Genomic DNA, 16,124 nt, shown 5'->3' with positions numbered 1-16,124 from the left:
ATGCCTCGCGTTCAAAAGAAGGAGGGCTCGAACCCCCGGAGGGCCTCGAGTGACTTCGGCCGACGTGCCAAACTTCTGAATGTTTCCTGTCTCACTCAGCGTGAAGAGAAAACAGAAGGGGCGGAGTGCCAGTGTGGCTCCCAAAGGGGCAGCAGCCCTTTCGATGTGCTCTTTTGCTTTGTCATTCGGAGAAGCCCAAGCATCGCGACCGTCTTTGTTTTACTTGAACTTTTCTACTTGAATCTCTTCATGACTACCGTATATAATTATTACGAGATTCGTAGAGATATACCCTTATGCGCAAGACCGAAGCAAATATTGACACGCGCCACCTGGAAAACAAATACCTCATTTGAAAACAAAAGGAGTAGACTCACATCCAACGCGATTTATGGATCCTTGAAAAATACCATTCTGAGAACAAATTATGGCCATCATATAACAGCGTACACTGCGGGGCACCGTTAGCGCGACAAAGTAATCTCCATTGTTATAATGCTATTGAATGCAAAGGTGCAAGCGAGCTGGACAAGAATGACGAAAATAATCCCTGGAGAAAGAGAACAAGAGGGACAAAGAGAAAACACAAATCTCCAAACATATCTAGCTGTGTTTGGATATTTGTGTTTGTCCTTTGTTCCTCTTGTTCCTCTCTCCAATGATTATTTTCGTCATTCTTGTCCAGCTCGCTTGCACCTTAAAACACCTAGCTGTGTTTGGAGATTTGTGTTTGCCCTTTGTCCCTCTTGTTCCCCATCTCCAGGGATTATTTTCGTCAAGTAATTTCCAGTTTTTATGGTTTTCTTTTTTAATCAAAAGGCTGCAATCAAAATCACTAGTCCCGTGCAAAGTGCTTATTTCGGGCAATAACCAAAAGGCCAAATTAGGTACCCACCAATAACCTTCCGAAGTGAAATACGAAAAGCTCCAGTGCCGTCTTCACGATAACATTTCCGCGCAATGTACTTCCTCCTGGTCATTCTCGAGCAAGATAGATCGAAAAATACTTAGCTTTACAGTATTAGTCAGCAGCCTATGTAAAACGATAGTGTCCGAATAGACCGAAATTGAAGGAACTCTGTCCGTATGTTTGTGATGTAGGTGTTTTTTTCTCTCTCTACCTTACACTGTTTTTTCTTTAGATTCAGTGGAGAATTCATTCCGTGACCCATGGATCCGCAAACGTAAGGGCTATTTCTTATTTATGCTATTTTACAGTATTTTGCAAGTACTGCTGCGTTTGTTACGGCAAATTTTGCCTGGATTGTCCAAGTGAATTGTTTAGTTTCGATATCTGATGTTTACGTTGACCTTTATTTATTAACGCTGTGGGCACATGCGTGACGCAGCAGTTTAGCACCGCAGGCGCACAAGCGCCGCACTGAAGGGGTGCGGTTCCCCCTACTTTCGAGGACTGAAATTAGAGCCCTCCGGTCCGTCGGGGCGTTTGTATTGATCTCTACTCTAGGCGCCTTGATGGTGCTTAGCAGTGCTCCGAACCGGGAGTGAGTGAAGCCACCGAACGTTCGATGCTTGTTTCGGAAGTCCAGTGTCTGCTGGGCTTTATAATACATTTAGTTAATATTTTGTTTCGCGCTTTCTTGCATTTTCGCGTGCGGTTTATTAATCCCTTTTAACATTATATTCCTGTGAATGAGGCATTTGAACGAGGGGCATGCACACTTGATCAGCCAGAATCTCGAAATTCTCATAAATCAATTGGCTTCCCAGAAGGCTTTTGCGGCCTGCGTGAACTGGTATTGCGCAACAAGCAGACTCTCGTAAAGGGTGACTCCGGTCAAAAACTAAACAAATAGAAAATAGAAATGACTGGTATCGCTTTAGTGGCACGAAGTATGATGACTCCTGACCTATTAATTACGTCAAATTGAAGCCGCAAACTCCACTAAAACCGTTTCTAAAGGTGCGACCAGCTGCTCTTTAGCGGCCGGCATGCGGGTTAGCGTTTAGTTAAGGAACACTGGCGCAGCACCCCCTGGCGTCACGTCACGTTGGAGCAGCGGCTGATTGGTTGTACCGCGTACCGCAGCACCAGTGTGACGTCACGTCACGGCCGCTCGGCCGAGGATCAGTGTGGTCATCCCTCTAGCAGATAGTTTCAGTTTTGCCGTAGACCTCCGAAACCAAACCGTGAGCCTTGATGTTAAACTACAGACAATATCGAAAAAGAAAACTTGCACCTTGTAATTAAGGCCTTTGATGAAAAGAGTCGTAATCCCAAATTCAAAAATATTGTCCGGAGTTGCCCTTGAAGATAACAAAAGCATACCCAGCGCCTTGGAGATTGTTTAAACCAACGCTCGTAAGAGTTGGAAATCATGTCAAGCGCTCACTTCCGGCACAAGCCGCTTACTTCCGGTGGCTTCACACTTGTTTGCTCAATGTGCCATCCAGTTCCCTAGTGGAGATCAGTGGGCAATTCCGGCTGTAGTAGCAGCAGTACCAAAGTAGCCAAAATGGTAATAAACTCTTTCATCTGACTTTCTGGTTGGCCTGGCTGATGCACCGATGCGGACGGCGGTGGTGCATCAGCCCGGTGGTGCATCACAACACAGGTGAGAAAAACACACACACACACACACGCACACGCACACGCACATGCGCGCACACACACACACAAACACAAACACACACACACACACACTCCTGAAGTACTCTAACTTTATACACGCAAAATTACAGAACAAGACAAAGAAAAAAAATGAAAGTAGCGTAACGGGCGCCTAAGAGCTGCGCTCTAAAACATTCAATTCAATATAAATTCAATATTCATTTTCGCATGCTCACATGCTGCTATAGTTCTGACATTAAGCTTATTAAAATAGTTTAATGCCATAAACATGTCAGTTGAAGTGTGATGTCATTCGAAATTGAAAAACAGAGGTATGACTGCCGTTTTACTGCCTTGATTGATATTTTATGCAAATTTAATTCAGTATAACATTTGAGGATGTATTTAATATTTAAATTTATTGAATTCTAGTTGACATGCCTGGCCAACGCTCACATTACCGCCGACATATAAAGCCAGATTTCATAAATTAAACAATTGAATTAATTTTACGGCACCCCAACGTCCCCGACTTTGGTCTGTTCGTCCGTTCGTGAATTACCGCGCTAGATTTAGTAAGAAAATTTATGTCACACAACCTGACTTCACGTGAGGTGTCTTGACGTCTTGCCAAATTTCCCCTCTTCCTTTAGCATGGAAATGACGTCATGAGACCTGACGTCATGTGATGCCATGGTATCACGTGATACTACAGCTTGACCACGTAACGTCAAGCGACCTGTTGTCCCTTGCCTTATATAATCACGTTACCTGACGTCACGCAATATTTCCTTTCTACATTTAGCAAAAAATTGACATCATGAGACCTGGCGTCACGCGACACGACGGCTTGACCTCGTGACGTCAGCTCAAGTGGCGTCAATTTTACCATTGAATTTTGTAGAGCAACGTTGCGTGACATTTTCGCGTTGTTTCTTGTTAAATATAGCGAGACATTTCACGTGACATCAGGCCACGTGGTATCAACTTTTTCGTTAAATTTAGCGAAGTCAATGAACAATACTCTGCACTGACGGAAACGAATTTTTAATGTCTTCTTTTTCCCTTCCTTTTGCACGTCCTATCTCTGACGTTTTCGTTTTCTGCCAATTAAAACAATCGCTTCATCAACACTCTAATTCATGATATATAAGCATATAGGCCTTTGGGGATAAAGCTCGCTTGTAATTTTTTGCTTATTTTTTATTTTTTTATAGTGTGCCGTGAACTTACTTATTGGTTGCACCGTTGGTCTGTGGGATGCAGGTGCTCTGCCACGCAAACTGCATTTACCTATCTCCAACGCAAAAAAAAGGGGTGATAAATGAAATGGTGTAACTTTAAGAAACACTGACCAATCAATAAGGCAGATGTTAAATCGCCTCGCAAGTCTTGGTTGGTTTTTGTGTTTCACACAATTTCGGGCTCCCGCTCCATTGTTTTTATTATTCACCCCTTCTGCTATCCAAGGCTATTGCCATCATGGAATCCCGGAGAAAAGCTCACCGGAGAAAAGGTCACCAGAAAAAGGTCATCGGAGATCAGCTTACCGGGGAAAAGCTCACCAGAGAAAAGCTCGCCGCAAAACCGGCGGTTGCAAAGAAAAGCTCACCGGCCATCAAGCGTATGCGGAGAAAAGCTCACCGCTTTTTTTTCTTCTTTTATTGGAGGCTGTTGGATCATGCGTAACATATATCAATTTATTATCATTAAAATTTCTCAGCTTTGTAAAAAAAAAAATGTCCTTTTGTGGTGTTATTTGTCAAACTTATTGGGTATATGGCTCTCAAATTAAAAATTGCAGGCGAGTGTTTTGTGTGGCTTACTCTCTAGGTAACGAAAGCCTAACTGAAAACTTTATGAACTAGAACAACAGGAAAAAGTTCGAAAACTTATTGTCTGCCTAAAACCTAAAAATCAATATTTTAAATGCCGAAAATTCGAAAGTGCATGCGCAACAGCGCGGTGCGTGAAATTCTCTTTGAAGCTTTTGTTAACTTTCGAAAACAGGATAAAACAGTCAGTAGGAGATCGAAGCTTCTTTTTTCCACGAACATGTACTTTTTCTAGCCGTTCGTGCTGGTGTTTCCACACGTTGCCTTTGTGTGATAGTGCCCTTCTACGGTGAGCCATTCATGACCTTCAGAGCTGCACACTGTCGCCGTTGTTACTCGTGACCTATATAAGAACTTGTATTCTGTAAGGTAGCGAATAGGGCGAAAGTTATACATAATGAAAACCGCTCACACGACGACGACGGCGTGAAGACAACAAACACGACAGGACGAAGCTGTTCCTGTTACTGAAGTTTTTGTTAATGAAATTAACAGAAAGAAAACAGCTTAACCAACACTGATTTCAACAAGCACCTACTTCTCTATCAGTCACCACACAATCTTTGAAGCTGAAACGGTTTACACACCGCTATTCATATTAGCTCGCAAAGAAAAAACTTCTTTGTTTGACAGAGCTACCGACGGCGCACTGTCAGTTGTCAATAAATTCTTGTATTTTTGACCGGTGTACGATGTTCTTGTTTTATACTTGCGGCTTCATAATATACAAAATGGGTGATTACTAATTTCTGAGAATTTAGTAAATATGCCCAATGAACTTCAAGAATATCACAAAAAAGAGGACATTTTTAATGAAGTGGCAAATGCGAATTGTTTTAAATTACCACGTTTGACGCAGAATCCGCTAAGTTAAAAAAAACAATCGGTGAGCTTTTCTCTGCGTCCGCTCAAAGGCCGGTGAGCTTTTCTCCGCATCTACCGGTTTCGCTGTGAGCTTTTCTCCGGTGAGCTTTTCTCCGCCGCCCGCCAACATGTGCCCATGGGAAGACTTCAGATCGCCGTGTGAAGAAATGAGTATCAATACCATTCGAAGAAGCAAATATATTTGACAGGAAACTAAGAATTGAAAGCAGTCTATAAATTATTTTAATGCACCAAAAACACACCTCTCTATTTGAAATTCTGCACATCGTATTTTATTGACTTGTTCTTTTCACTTAAGTGCACAGTCGCAGATAATAATATAAACACCAAGCGCGTGCCTGGTTTCAAACACCTCCTAAGCTTCATTACAAAAAAAAAACAACAAAAAACAAAAAAACTAAGCTATGACGAGGTTTTTGTATATAGTTACATTTTCTGTCGTCAGTCCGTGATAGGCCGGACAATTGATTCTGAATCATCGCCGACTTTCGGGCGGATCGATTCTCGTTTCTTACACCGCGACCTTATCACCGAACGTGCAAGTACTGAATAGACAACTAGGCGACCCGAATGTGTTACCCACGCACGCTCTCGCCTAACGCAGCGGAACGCTTCACGCGTAATCTAAAATTGGCGCCGAAATCTGCGCTGACAAAGCAAAACATTGGCACAAATGACACTCGAGCGCTCAAGAGCCTCGTAATCGCTCAATTTTCTTGTAGTCGAGGTCACAGGAGGCCTTCGAAGTCACTTGCTCGCTTGGCCTTTATTATATTTTCCACAGCTCTATGCGTATGAAGTTGTGCTTCATCAAACAGTGTGCGCAGTTTGCGGGTCGCCTCCCGCCAATCAAACTTGATAGTGCAACTATATAATAATTCCTGCGATGTTGTTTTGTGCTGTCCAGCCTGTGTTAATGGCTTAGAGCGACAGCTCTTTTTAACCCGCTTTCGAGCAAAAAAAATAAAAAAAATAAAAATAAGCGACTTATTTATTGAATTTAGGTTTGCCTCACGCTAATATATTATTCGCAATATTCACAAAATCTCTGGGGTGCCTCGTTATCACTTTGCTGAATGTCACTCAAAGTGTAAGTAAGAGTTCGCTGATTCGTTCATTTTCGAGTCATCGTGGCAATGGCGCACTCAGGAATCACTTCGACACCAGACACTTCCGGTCTCGTGTTTTGTATGCTTACACATAGATATGATTTCGACCACCTTCAGGTCAGTTTAATTTTTGAGCGTCCGAAACATCTTTAAGGGCTCTCAGCGAATTCCTCGCAACATTATGCAATCCGACACGGGTTGCGTTGCACAGTTTGGAGACACCAGACGTACAGCTATAGTCACAACGCAAAAGTGGATATTAAAAGGAAACGTTTGTAACATTTGAATAAACTAGGGACAAACTGCCTTTCATGAAATCAGCCTGCAAGATTTATAGAAGCAAAATTACGACAAACATATGTCAGTACACATTTCTGAGGACCCGTCGTTCTTGTAATATTCGAAATAGCCTCCAAGATCAAGTTTCAATATGCGTACGATCTGGAAGAAGGTTCAAACAGAGATAAGGTAGTCTAGCCGAAGGAATTGTATTTTCTTCAAAGGGGCAGTGAAACTGTATTGAGTTTAATGCTTCTCACCTTACACACGCATAATAACATTAGTGTGACTCAAGCATACCCGCTCGAACGTCAATCAATCGGAACACATTTGACGTGGTATAATCTCAAAATTAAAATCACGTCATTTCTTTAATTATCTTTTCGCAAAGTTTCATTATTTAGTCATGGGGATCAGATCGCTAATTTAGTCACGGGAAACACGTCATGGTGACGATAGGCGACTGCAAGTCCTATTGAACACGAGCACTACTGAAGAGCTTGACTTGGGCTCGTTTATATTCGCTGCAACGATGAGCTTAGCACGTGTTCTGCGCTTTCTCAACCCCAGCGCGTGACTAAAATGAACATTGGCTCTGGTGAGCAGTGGTGCCACATCACGTGGCCCTATGTTCTGTTTCCGAGTTGAGGAGGTGAACCCCGCTTGTATGTGGGCGGTTTCATTTGGATGCAGGCAGTCGAGTGTAACCCTGTCTTATAATTTTAGAGCGCAGCTCTTAGGGGCCCGTTTCCGGCTTGAGCGGCGTCGGCGTCGCCGTCGCCGTCGCCGTCGCCGTCGCCGTCGCCGTCGGCGTCGGCGTAACCGCGCGGTGCATCATGGGAAATGTCCCATAATGCACCGCGCGAGCCTCCCACCGGGGTCACGTGACTTCGTGGGGGGCACGTGACCCCCCCGAGGTCACGTGACCCCCCGAAGTCACGTGACTCCCCTGAGGTCACGTGACCCCCTCCTCGAGGTCACGTGACTCCCCTGAGGTCACGTGACCCCCTCCTCGAGGTCACGTGACTCCCCGAGGTCACGTGACCCCCGATGACGTCATCGACACCGATGACGTCACCGGCATCCACATCGTCATCGTCATCATCATTGATGACGTCATCATCAGTGGTGATGACGATGACGATGCGGATGCCGGTGACGTCATCAGTGATGATGACGATGACGATGTGGATGCCGGTGACGTCATCAGTGATGATGACGATGACGATGTGGATGCCGGTGACGTCATCAGTGATGATGACGATGACGATGTGGATGCCGGTGACGTCATCAGTGATGATGACGATGACGATGTGGATGCCGGTGACGTTACCGACATCCGCATCGTCATCGTCATCATCACTGATGACGTCATCAGTGACGTCACTGATGTCGTCACCGGCATCCGCATCGTCATCGTCATCATCACTGATGACGTCGTCAGCGACGTCACTGATGACGTTACCGACATTCGCATCGTCATCGTCATCATCACTGGTGAAGTCATCAGTGACGTCACTAATGACGTCATCGGTACCCGCATCGTCATCGTCACTGATGACATCATCAGTGACGTCAGCGATGACATCATCGGCATTGGGGGTCATGTGACCCCCAAGGTCACGTGACCCCCCAAGGTCACGTGACCCCCCAAGGTCACGTGACCCCCCCCCTGGTTAGTCTAACCCCCCCCCCCCCAGCGCCCTTCCCTACTCCTCCTCAAGAGCTGCGCTCTAATTCGGCGTTACAGGGAGTTGTAAGCGGCTTTCACTTTTTTAATATTTTTATTTGTTGTGGCCTGTACTGCGCGAAAGGGAACGCTTTGTTTCCGTGTGTTCAGACATGCTTAGTTCAAAGCAAAATGAAATCTTAAAACAGCCTGAAAATACGACAAGGTTTTGACGATTGTCGTCGATGAAATCTTTGTTTCGCTCTGAATCCCGAAGAATACGCGAGATTTCTTTTATATTTTAGGATAGTCTATGTGTAATTCAGTGAGACAACATTTATTTCCCCAAACAGGCCCCTACAAACAATGTTGTGGTGAAAGAAACATGCAGGAGACGGACGTTCCAAAACAACGTTCTATTTCAGTCGTGTCTCGTCAGGAACTGCTCTTCATGAGCGCGTGAGCGCGTGAGCGTATAGCTAGCGCGCGCGTCTTTTTCTCTTTTTTCCTGTGCCGAGACTGGACTCGCTTGTCGGTGCGTCCAGTCCCTACAAATATGCCCCCCCTTAGAAAGGAGGTAGGACGAACGATCAAAGCACACAAACATTCGAGTGCCAACGAAGTTGGCTTTTCTCTGTCGTCTGGTCGATGTCACGTAGCGCTATTACCTGCACATGCGCTTGCTCAATATGTGCCGGCTTTAGTCTCTCCAATGCAACGGTGTCATTCTTGCCGTTGACATGCAGGACAAACGTGTCGCTTCTCTTTTCGACCACTGGAAAAGGTCCGATGTAATGTGGGCGCAGTGGCTTCTTTTGCGACTGTCGTACGAAAGCATGAGTGGCGTCTTGGAGGTCTTGGGTCACGTAGGGAGACTTTGAAGTTCCTTGCCGTGTAGGCACCGGTCGCAAGTTGATAAAAATGTGCTTGAGTTCTTCTACATAGTCCAACTGCCGTTGTTGTTGAGGCAGTTCCATTTAAAAAAAAAAATCTGATGCCAAGTGAAGTGCAGTGCCGTACACAAGTTCGGCGGTGGAGCATCCGATGTCCGCCTTCAAGGCTGTCCGGATTCCAAGAAGCGCAAGGGGGAGATGACGAACCCAATCCGAGGGACCACACTGAGCTGTAAGGGCGGATTTCAAATGTCGATGAAATCGTTCTACCATCCCGTTGGACTGTGGGTGGTAGGCAGTCGTTCTCAAACGGTTGGTTCCGAGCAATCGAGTGAGCTCGGCAAAGAGTGCCGATTCAAATTGTCGACCCCTGTCGGTGACAATCTCTGAGGGGCGTCCAAACCGGGACACCCACGTAACGATAAACGCCTCAGCGACGGTAGCGGCGGTGATATCGGGCAGTGGGGTTGCCTCTGGCCATCGTGTGAATCTGTCGACACACGTTAGGATGTAGCCAACGTTACTAAAACACTCAGTTGGGAAACTCGCCGTCGAAACCTGGGCCGCTGGCGTCCACCGAGACCGAGCTAAATGCGACAACAGCGCCACTCTTTATCATTTGTCTGTACTGTGGTCACCTTGAGCTTTTTGAAAGCCTGTTTTTGCGTAAAAACAAACGAAAAAGACTCTTTTTGTATGAAATTTATTGGAGTTTAGTAGAAAAAAAAGGGCGCATTATGTTTTTAAAATCTTTAGTTTGCAGGGTTTTGCGGCACAATCAATATTGTTTCTATACAACCATGCCTCAGCGGGCCTTTCAGGTAGCACGTCCTGCCCTAGGTGCATTTTAACTTCAGTAGTCGAACGCGGCGCGTCCGCCGGGGAGACGGGGGTGGCACCCCTGTAACCTCTACCGCTGTATCTGTTCTTAAAGCCAAAATAGAAGTCACGTGCAGTTCCTCGAGTGGCCGCTGCGGGAGAAATGGTGGCGTTGTGTTCGTCATTAGCTCGGTGCTCGGAGACAGTTTGGGGCCACTTTTTCAAAGGTGCCTCTATGGGAGTTTCCCAACTGAGTGTTTTAGTAACGTTGGATGTAGCGCTGTCCCTGAGAAATGGGTAGGGGTCCTACTAAGTCCAGATGTATCTTGTTGAAACGGCTGTCAGGCTGTAGGAATTGTCGACTTGGTGGTACCGGATGCCGCTGTACTTTCGCGCACTGGCATGCGATGCAGGATCGCACCCATTCACGAACGTCGGATTTTATCCGGGGCCAAACGTAGCGGTCGCACAGGAGCTTCTGGGATGCTCGTATACCCGGGTGCGACAAGCAGTGAATCGCTTCGAAAAGCTGTCGTCGCAGTTCACGTGGTACAAAAGGCCTAGGCGTTCCCGTTGACAGGTCGCAGATCACGGTGGTGCTTTCTGGAAAGCTTACATCCCGCATTTGCAGTGACGTGGATGAACTGCGCAGGGCTTGCAATTCTTCGTCGGTGGTCTGTAGACCAGCCAGCAACTCCAAGTCTACAGCAGAACAGGCTGGGGTGTTCACGGCGTCGATCCGGCTGAGGACATCAGCGGGGACGTTGTCAACTCCTTTAACGTGTCGAATGTCCGTTGTGAATTCGGCCAAGAAGGCTAGCTGGCGAATCTCACGTGGTGTGTAATGAGACCCGGAATTGCTGATGGCGTAAGTTAAGGGCTTGTGGTCAGTCCATATGGTAAATGGCCGTCCCTCGACGAAATGTCGAATGTGTCGTACAGCCAAATAGTCAGCCAATAGCTCACGTCCGAAAACGCTGTAGCGCGTTTGCGCTGGCTTGAGCTTCTTAGAAAAGAAACCAATCGGCCGCCACTCTCCGTCGACTTTTTGTTGTAGCACCGCTCCTACGGCTGTGACAGATGCGTCAGTCATCAGCGTTGTTGGGGCATCATGCTTAGGATGTACTAGCATTGTTGCTTCTGCAAGTGAGTTCTTTACCTCGCCGAAAGCGCGTTCCGCATCTTCGTTCCAAGGAAGGGATGACGTTTTTCGCTCTTGTTTCGTTAGGAGGACCTCAAGATGTTCGAGCAGTTTGGCGCAGTTGGGAACGAAACGTCGGTAAAAATTTACGAAACCGAGAAACTGGCGAAGTTTGGTGGTCGAAATCGGCCTCGGGAAATCTTTGATGACCTGTACCTTTGATGGCAATGGACGGATGCCCGAGGAGTCAAGCCGATGACCAAGAAATTCCAATTCCGGAACTCCGAACACAATTTTCGCGGCGTTGATGACAATGCCGTGGCTGCGCAGTCGTTCGAAAAGGAGGTCTAAGTGGGTTGTGTGGTCTTCCGGTGACTTGCTGGCTATGAGAAAATCGTCCACATATGCGAAGACGAAAGGTAACCCTCGTCTGACAGCGTCGATGAACCGTTGGAATGACTGAGCCGCATTTCTGAGGCCAAAGGGCATGCGGAGAAATTCAAAAAGTTAAAACGGTGTCGTGATCGCTGTTTTCGGGATGTCTTCCTCCGCCACGGGAATTTGGTGGTAGGCCCGCGTCAGGTCAATCTTTGAGAAGATCTTCGCGCCTTGTAGGTTCACCGTGAAATCCTGGATGTTAGGTAGAGGGTACCTGTCCGGTACAGTGTTCTTATTTAGGGCACGATAATCGCCACACGGCCGCCAGTCTCCATTTTTCTTCGACACCGTGTGTAATGGAGACGCCCAGCTGCTAGACAAGGGTCGGATGATGCCAAGGTCCAACATGTGTTCAAACTCTTGGCGAGCATCGCGGAGTTTCTCTGGGGCTAGACGGCGGGGACGACCGTAAACAGGTGGTCCTGTCGCCACGATGTGGTGTTGTACGTCGTGCGAGACGGGTTTGGTCCAATCAGGTGACTGAGTAAGGCTCGGAAACTTACTCAGCGATGTCTTGAACGCTTCTTCCGGGATCGTGCAGGCAGAGGTGTAGACTGCATTGTCGTCCGTTGCGATACCATGGATGGAAAGTCGCGTGGTGGAGTCTATCAGTCGCCTGCTTCTAACATCCACGAGGAGCTTGTAGTGGTTGAGAAAGTCCGCGCCGAGAATTCCTTGACTGACGTCGGCCACCAGGAAGATCCACCGGAAAACCCGCCGGAGGCCGAGGTTAAGGGTGATCGACCGTCCTCGGTAGACTGGGATCGCGTTGTTGTTCACTGCGCGCAGAAAATAGATCGGTCTCAAGGAACGGTCGGCACGCGTTGCTGGAACTGCGCTGATCTCGGCTCCGGTGTCGACGAGGTACCGGTTCTTGGTGGCTCGGTCACACACGTAGAAAAGGCGACTTCCGTCGAGGCCCTGACCACTCGTCGCCTCTAGAGGTCGGCCGGCCTGTTTCCCTGCCATGAACAGGGGCGGAGGCAATGCCGGGCGTTGGCACCGAAGCGGCGGTGGTAGTAGCAGACCCCGGAAGGGCTCGGTGATCGCGTGTTTTCGCCGCGTGTCCGGCGATATGTCGATTCGCCGCGTGCCCGGCAAGACGTCGAACGTCTGCGACGTGTTTCACGAGGGTGGGGGACGCGGCCTTGTGTAGCTGCGACGACGATCTCCTCTAAACGTCGGCAAAGCTTCTCGATGTTGGCCTGGGGAGGCTGGCTGTTGGCGGCCGATGCAGAGTACAGGGCTGTTGGTTGCTGTGGAGCCACGGTAACATTGGCGACGGATGGAGTGGTCACCTCCATCACGGCGTCGGCCGGCGCGGCAAGTCCGGTGAGGTCCAACGTTGTTGCTGTTGCCAAAACCATCTGGACATTGGAAGGTAGCCTTTGCAAGAACAGCTCGCGGAGGAATACGTCGTCCATATTGTTAGCGCGCTCTCCAAGAAGCTGGGTCATGCGTCGCAGCAACTGGCTTGGCCGCCGGTCACCGAGCTCTTCCGCCCAGAGAAGCTGCTGCACGCGGGAACGTTCCGAAACCTCGGTGCCCTGGAGCAGAGCATTCTTCAGTTGGTCATACGGTGTTGCTGGACAGGGATTTGCCAGAACGTCGTAGACTTCGTCGGCGGCAGCTGGTGAAGGAGCCGAGACGACGTGGTGGTACTTCCGACCTTGTGTGGTGACCCCAGCGAGGTGAAATTGTGATTCCGCTTGCAGGAACCAAACTCGCTGATTGCGGACCCAGTACGGTGGAAGGCGGACTGCGGCTGCTGCAACAGTGGGTGGCGGCGGGCCCGAAGGCTCTCCTTGCTGCATTTCACCCGTTCTAGTTGGCGATCACGTCCGGGTCACCAAATGTGGTGCAAGAAACAGGCAGGAGACGGACGTTCCAAAACAACGTTCTATTTCAGTGGTGTCTCGTCAGGAACTGCTCTTCGTGAGCGCGTGAGCGTATAGCTATCGCGCGCGTCTTTTTCTCTTTTTTCCTGTGCCGAGCCTGGACTCGCTTGTCGATGCGTCCAGTCCCTACAATGTTAAAAATAAATATGATGTTTTTTTTTTTTTTTTTTTTAGATTGAGGTTTAGTATATTACATCCAAATTAATGCCACGTAGAAAACATGTGTTTGCTTTCCAAATTATATGAAAAATTATGTTTGCATTTTTATTCATATTGGGAAATACGTAGAATGCCGCCTTTTTTTATCTTGATCAAGTTAAACTGGCCTACAAAAGGCAGTTTTTTATTTTATGCTTTACAGTTTTTTTTTAGCCAGCAGAATGAAAGAAGGAGTGACTGCTTAGTATTAGAGTGCGAAGCATGACATAAAACAGCGACGGCCGTCGCGGTTCTTTTACACTTAAGCCTTTGCGATGCTTGAATAAATGTGAAGCCTAAACTATTGGGAAACATAACCTATAACCTTTTCAATGTAACTAAGTATACTTTTTTCAAATATTTTTTTACAAGCTTTTTTTTTAGAAAATGTATACAAAACATGCAAATACGTCAGAGGGGACAATTATGCAGGTAACTACTGTAAACGACTTGTTTTTCGCGGGGTCAATATTTCGCGATTTAGGTGAAAGTTGAAGTTTTGGAATTATTCGCGGGTTCTAAATTTCGCGACGAAGTGGGTTTTCAATATAGATTCCAATCTATTTACATATTTCCAGAATTGTTCGCGGAACCTATTTTACCCGAATTGTAAGCGATTCGCGAAATTCGCAAAAATTAGGTCCTCGCGAAATATAAGTCGTTTAAAGTATTTAATAGATTTTCGAGACTATCATGTTGAAGTTCAACTACACATAAATCATGTACTTACCTTTCGATAACTCAAATTATGTTTTTAGCAATAGTAGTCCGCCACATTGCCTCACTTGAATGAATTCGATGAATTCGGTGACGTACTAAGTTACACTATTCGACGAGGAATGTGTAGAGCTAGGTATGAAAAATTGAAAGCCACGCTATCTGCGAAGCCCGATGGTATACCATCTGCAATCCTCAAAACGTTTCATGATATACTTACACCTACACTATGTGCAATAATTAACAACTCATTAAGGTCAGGAGCATTCCCCGAAATGTGGAAGATTGCCGAGGTCGTTCCGGTTCTGAAGTCGGGAAAGAAGGGTGATGTTCTCGACTATTAGACCGATTTCTATTCTCTCTTCATTTTCCAAACCCCTTGAAACAGTCATTCATCAATTCTTGTCTTTCAAATTTTTAAATTTAACCCTCTTTAATCAGCATGGGTTTATGACCGGCAGATCGCCGACAACAAATCTTGTAAGTTTTATGTCGACGGCATCCCAGGTAGTCTGCAACAGAGGTCAGCTAGACGTGGTCTACTTTGACCTAAGCAAGGCTTTTGACGTTGTAAATCATACAATCCTTTTATCAAAGCTTTCCGCCTACGGGGTTTGTGGCACAGTATACGACTGGTTTTAAAGCTATTTGTCAAGCAGGAAAGCGGAAGTTCGAGTCACCAATATGAACTCTTCATTGTACGGGGCAAGTTCTGGCGTTCCTCAGGGATCCGTCCTATAGGAGCGCTCCTGTTCACAGTTTCCGTAAATGATGTCTCTGATGCTATTTCTAATTCTTCGTTCCTGCAATATGCTGATGACGTTAAAATTTACACAGAAATAGTTACTTTAGATGATTGCGCTAGGCTTCAGGAAGATGAATGTTTTTCCTTTAGGCGTTGCTCAGCCAATAATTTTCTTTTAAACCGTGCTAAAACCACGGTTATGACATTTACTCGGATGGCGCAAAATACATTTTTCACATATAGTTTTCATGGTGAACCGCTGTCCCGGGTATGTGCAATGAAAGGATCTGAGAGTTATGTTCGATCCTAGCTTGCGATTCTCTAGTCACGTAACTAGGCTCGTTAACTCGTCTCTGCGCACGCTGGGCGTTGCCTCTCGCTTAACGAAGGACTTCAAGCATCCTTCTGCGTTTCTCACGTTGTACCACTCGTTATGCATGCCCCAGTTACAATATGCCCCAGTCGTGTGGAACGGAATTTCTAAAACTAATTCATTGGAGATCGAACATGTTGTGAAAAAGTTTATTTCCATCTTTAGACATCGCTACCTTATGAAGGATATTCGTTGTTTAACTTATGACGCAACGTTAGAGCGTGTTGACTCGCTAATCCTGCAGCGGCGTCGGCAGAAGGCAGACCTATTGTTTTCGTATAAAACGTTGCATGGCTCGATAGATTCACCAAGCATCTTGTCTGAAGTATGCCTTAGGGTTCCACGTGTGCCTACTCGGAATCAATCATCAATTTATATTAAAAAAATTGTTTCTTAAGCCCAATTATTAGACTGACTGAGTGTTATAATCAGTACTCTGAGAAACTCGATATTTTTTTCAGGGCATTTGTTATTCCTATTGAAGACCTGTCGGGCGGGTGAATAATGATTGTGGTTCACTTTAAAATTGATTTTGGAGAGCACAGACGTTGTT

At 46.6% G+C, this 16,124-nt stretch overlaps 1 protein-coding gene across 1 annotated transcript in view; it reads right to left on the bottom strand.

Annotated features, from left to right (window-relative positions):
* The window catches only part of LOC121046801, a 47,689-nt gene extending 34,235 nt beyond the window's left edge, over positions 1-13,454 (bottom strand). Inside the window, exon 1 of the mRNA XM_040501448.1 lies at positions 12,783-13,454. Coding sequence (XP_040357382.1) covers positions 12,783-13,454 — 672 coding nt within the window. The remainder of the gene's footprint in view (positions 1-12,782) is intronic.
* Positions 13,455-16,124: the final 2,670 nt, after the last annotated feature.

Source organism: Ixodes scapularis, unplaced genomic scaffold, assembly GCF_016920785.2.
Source record: "Ixodes scapularis isolate PalLabHiFi unplaced genomic scaffold, ASM1692078v2 PGA_scaffold3__209_contigs__length_174095766, whole genome shotgun sequence".
NCBI lineage: Eukaryota > Metazoa > Arthropoda > Arachnida > Ixodida > Ixodidae > Ixodes > Ixodes scapularis.
Note: the sequence above shows the minus strand (reverse complement) of the source record. Positions and strands in the feature narration are given on the sequence as shown.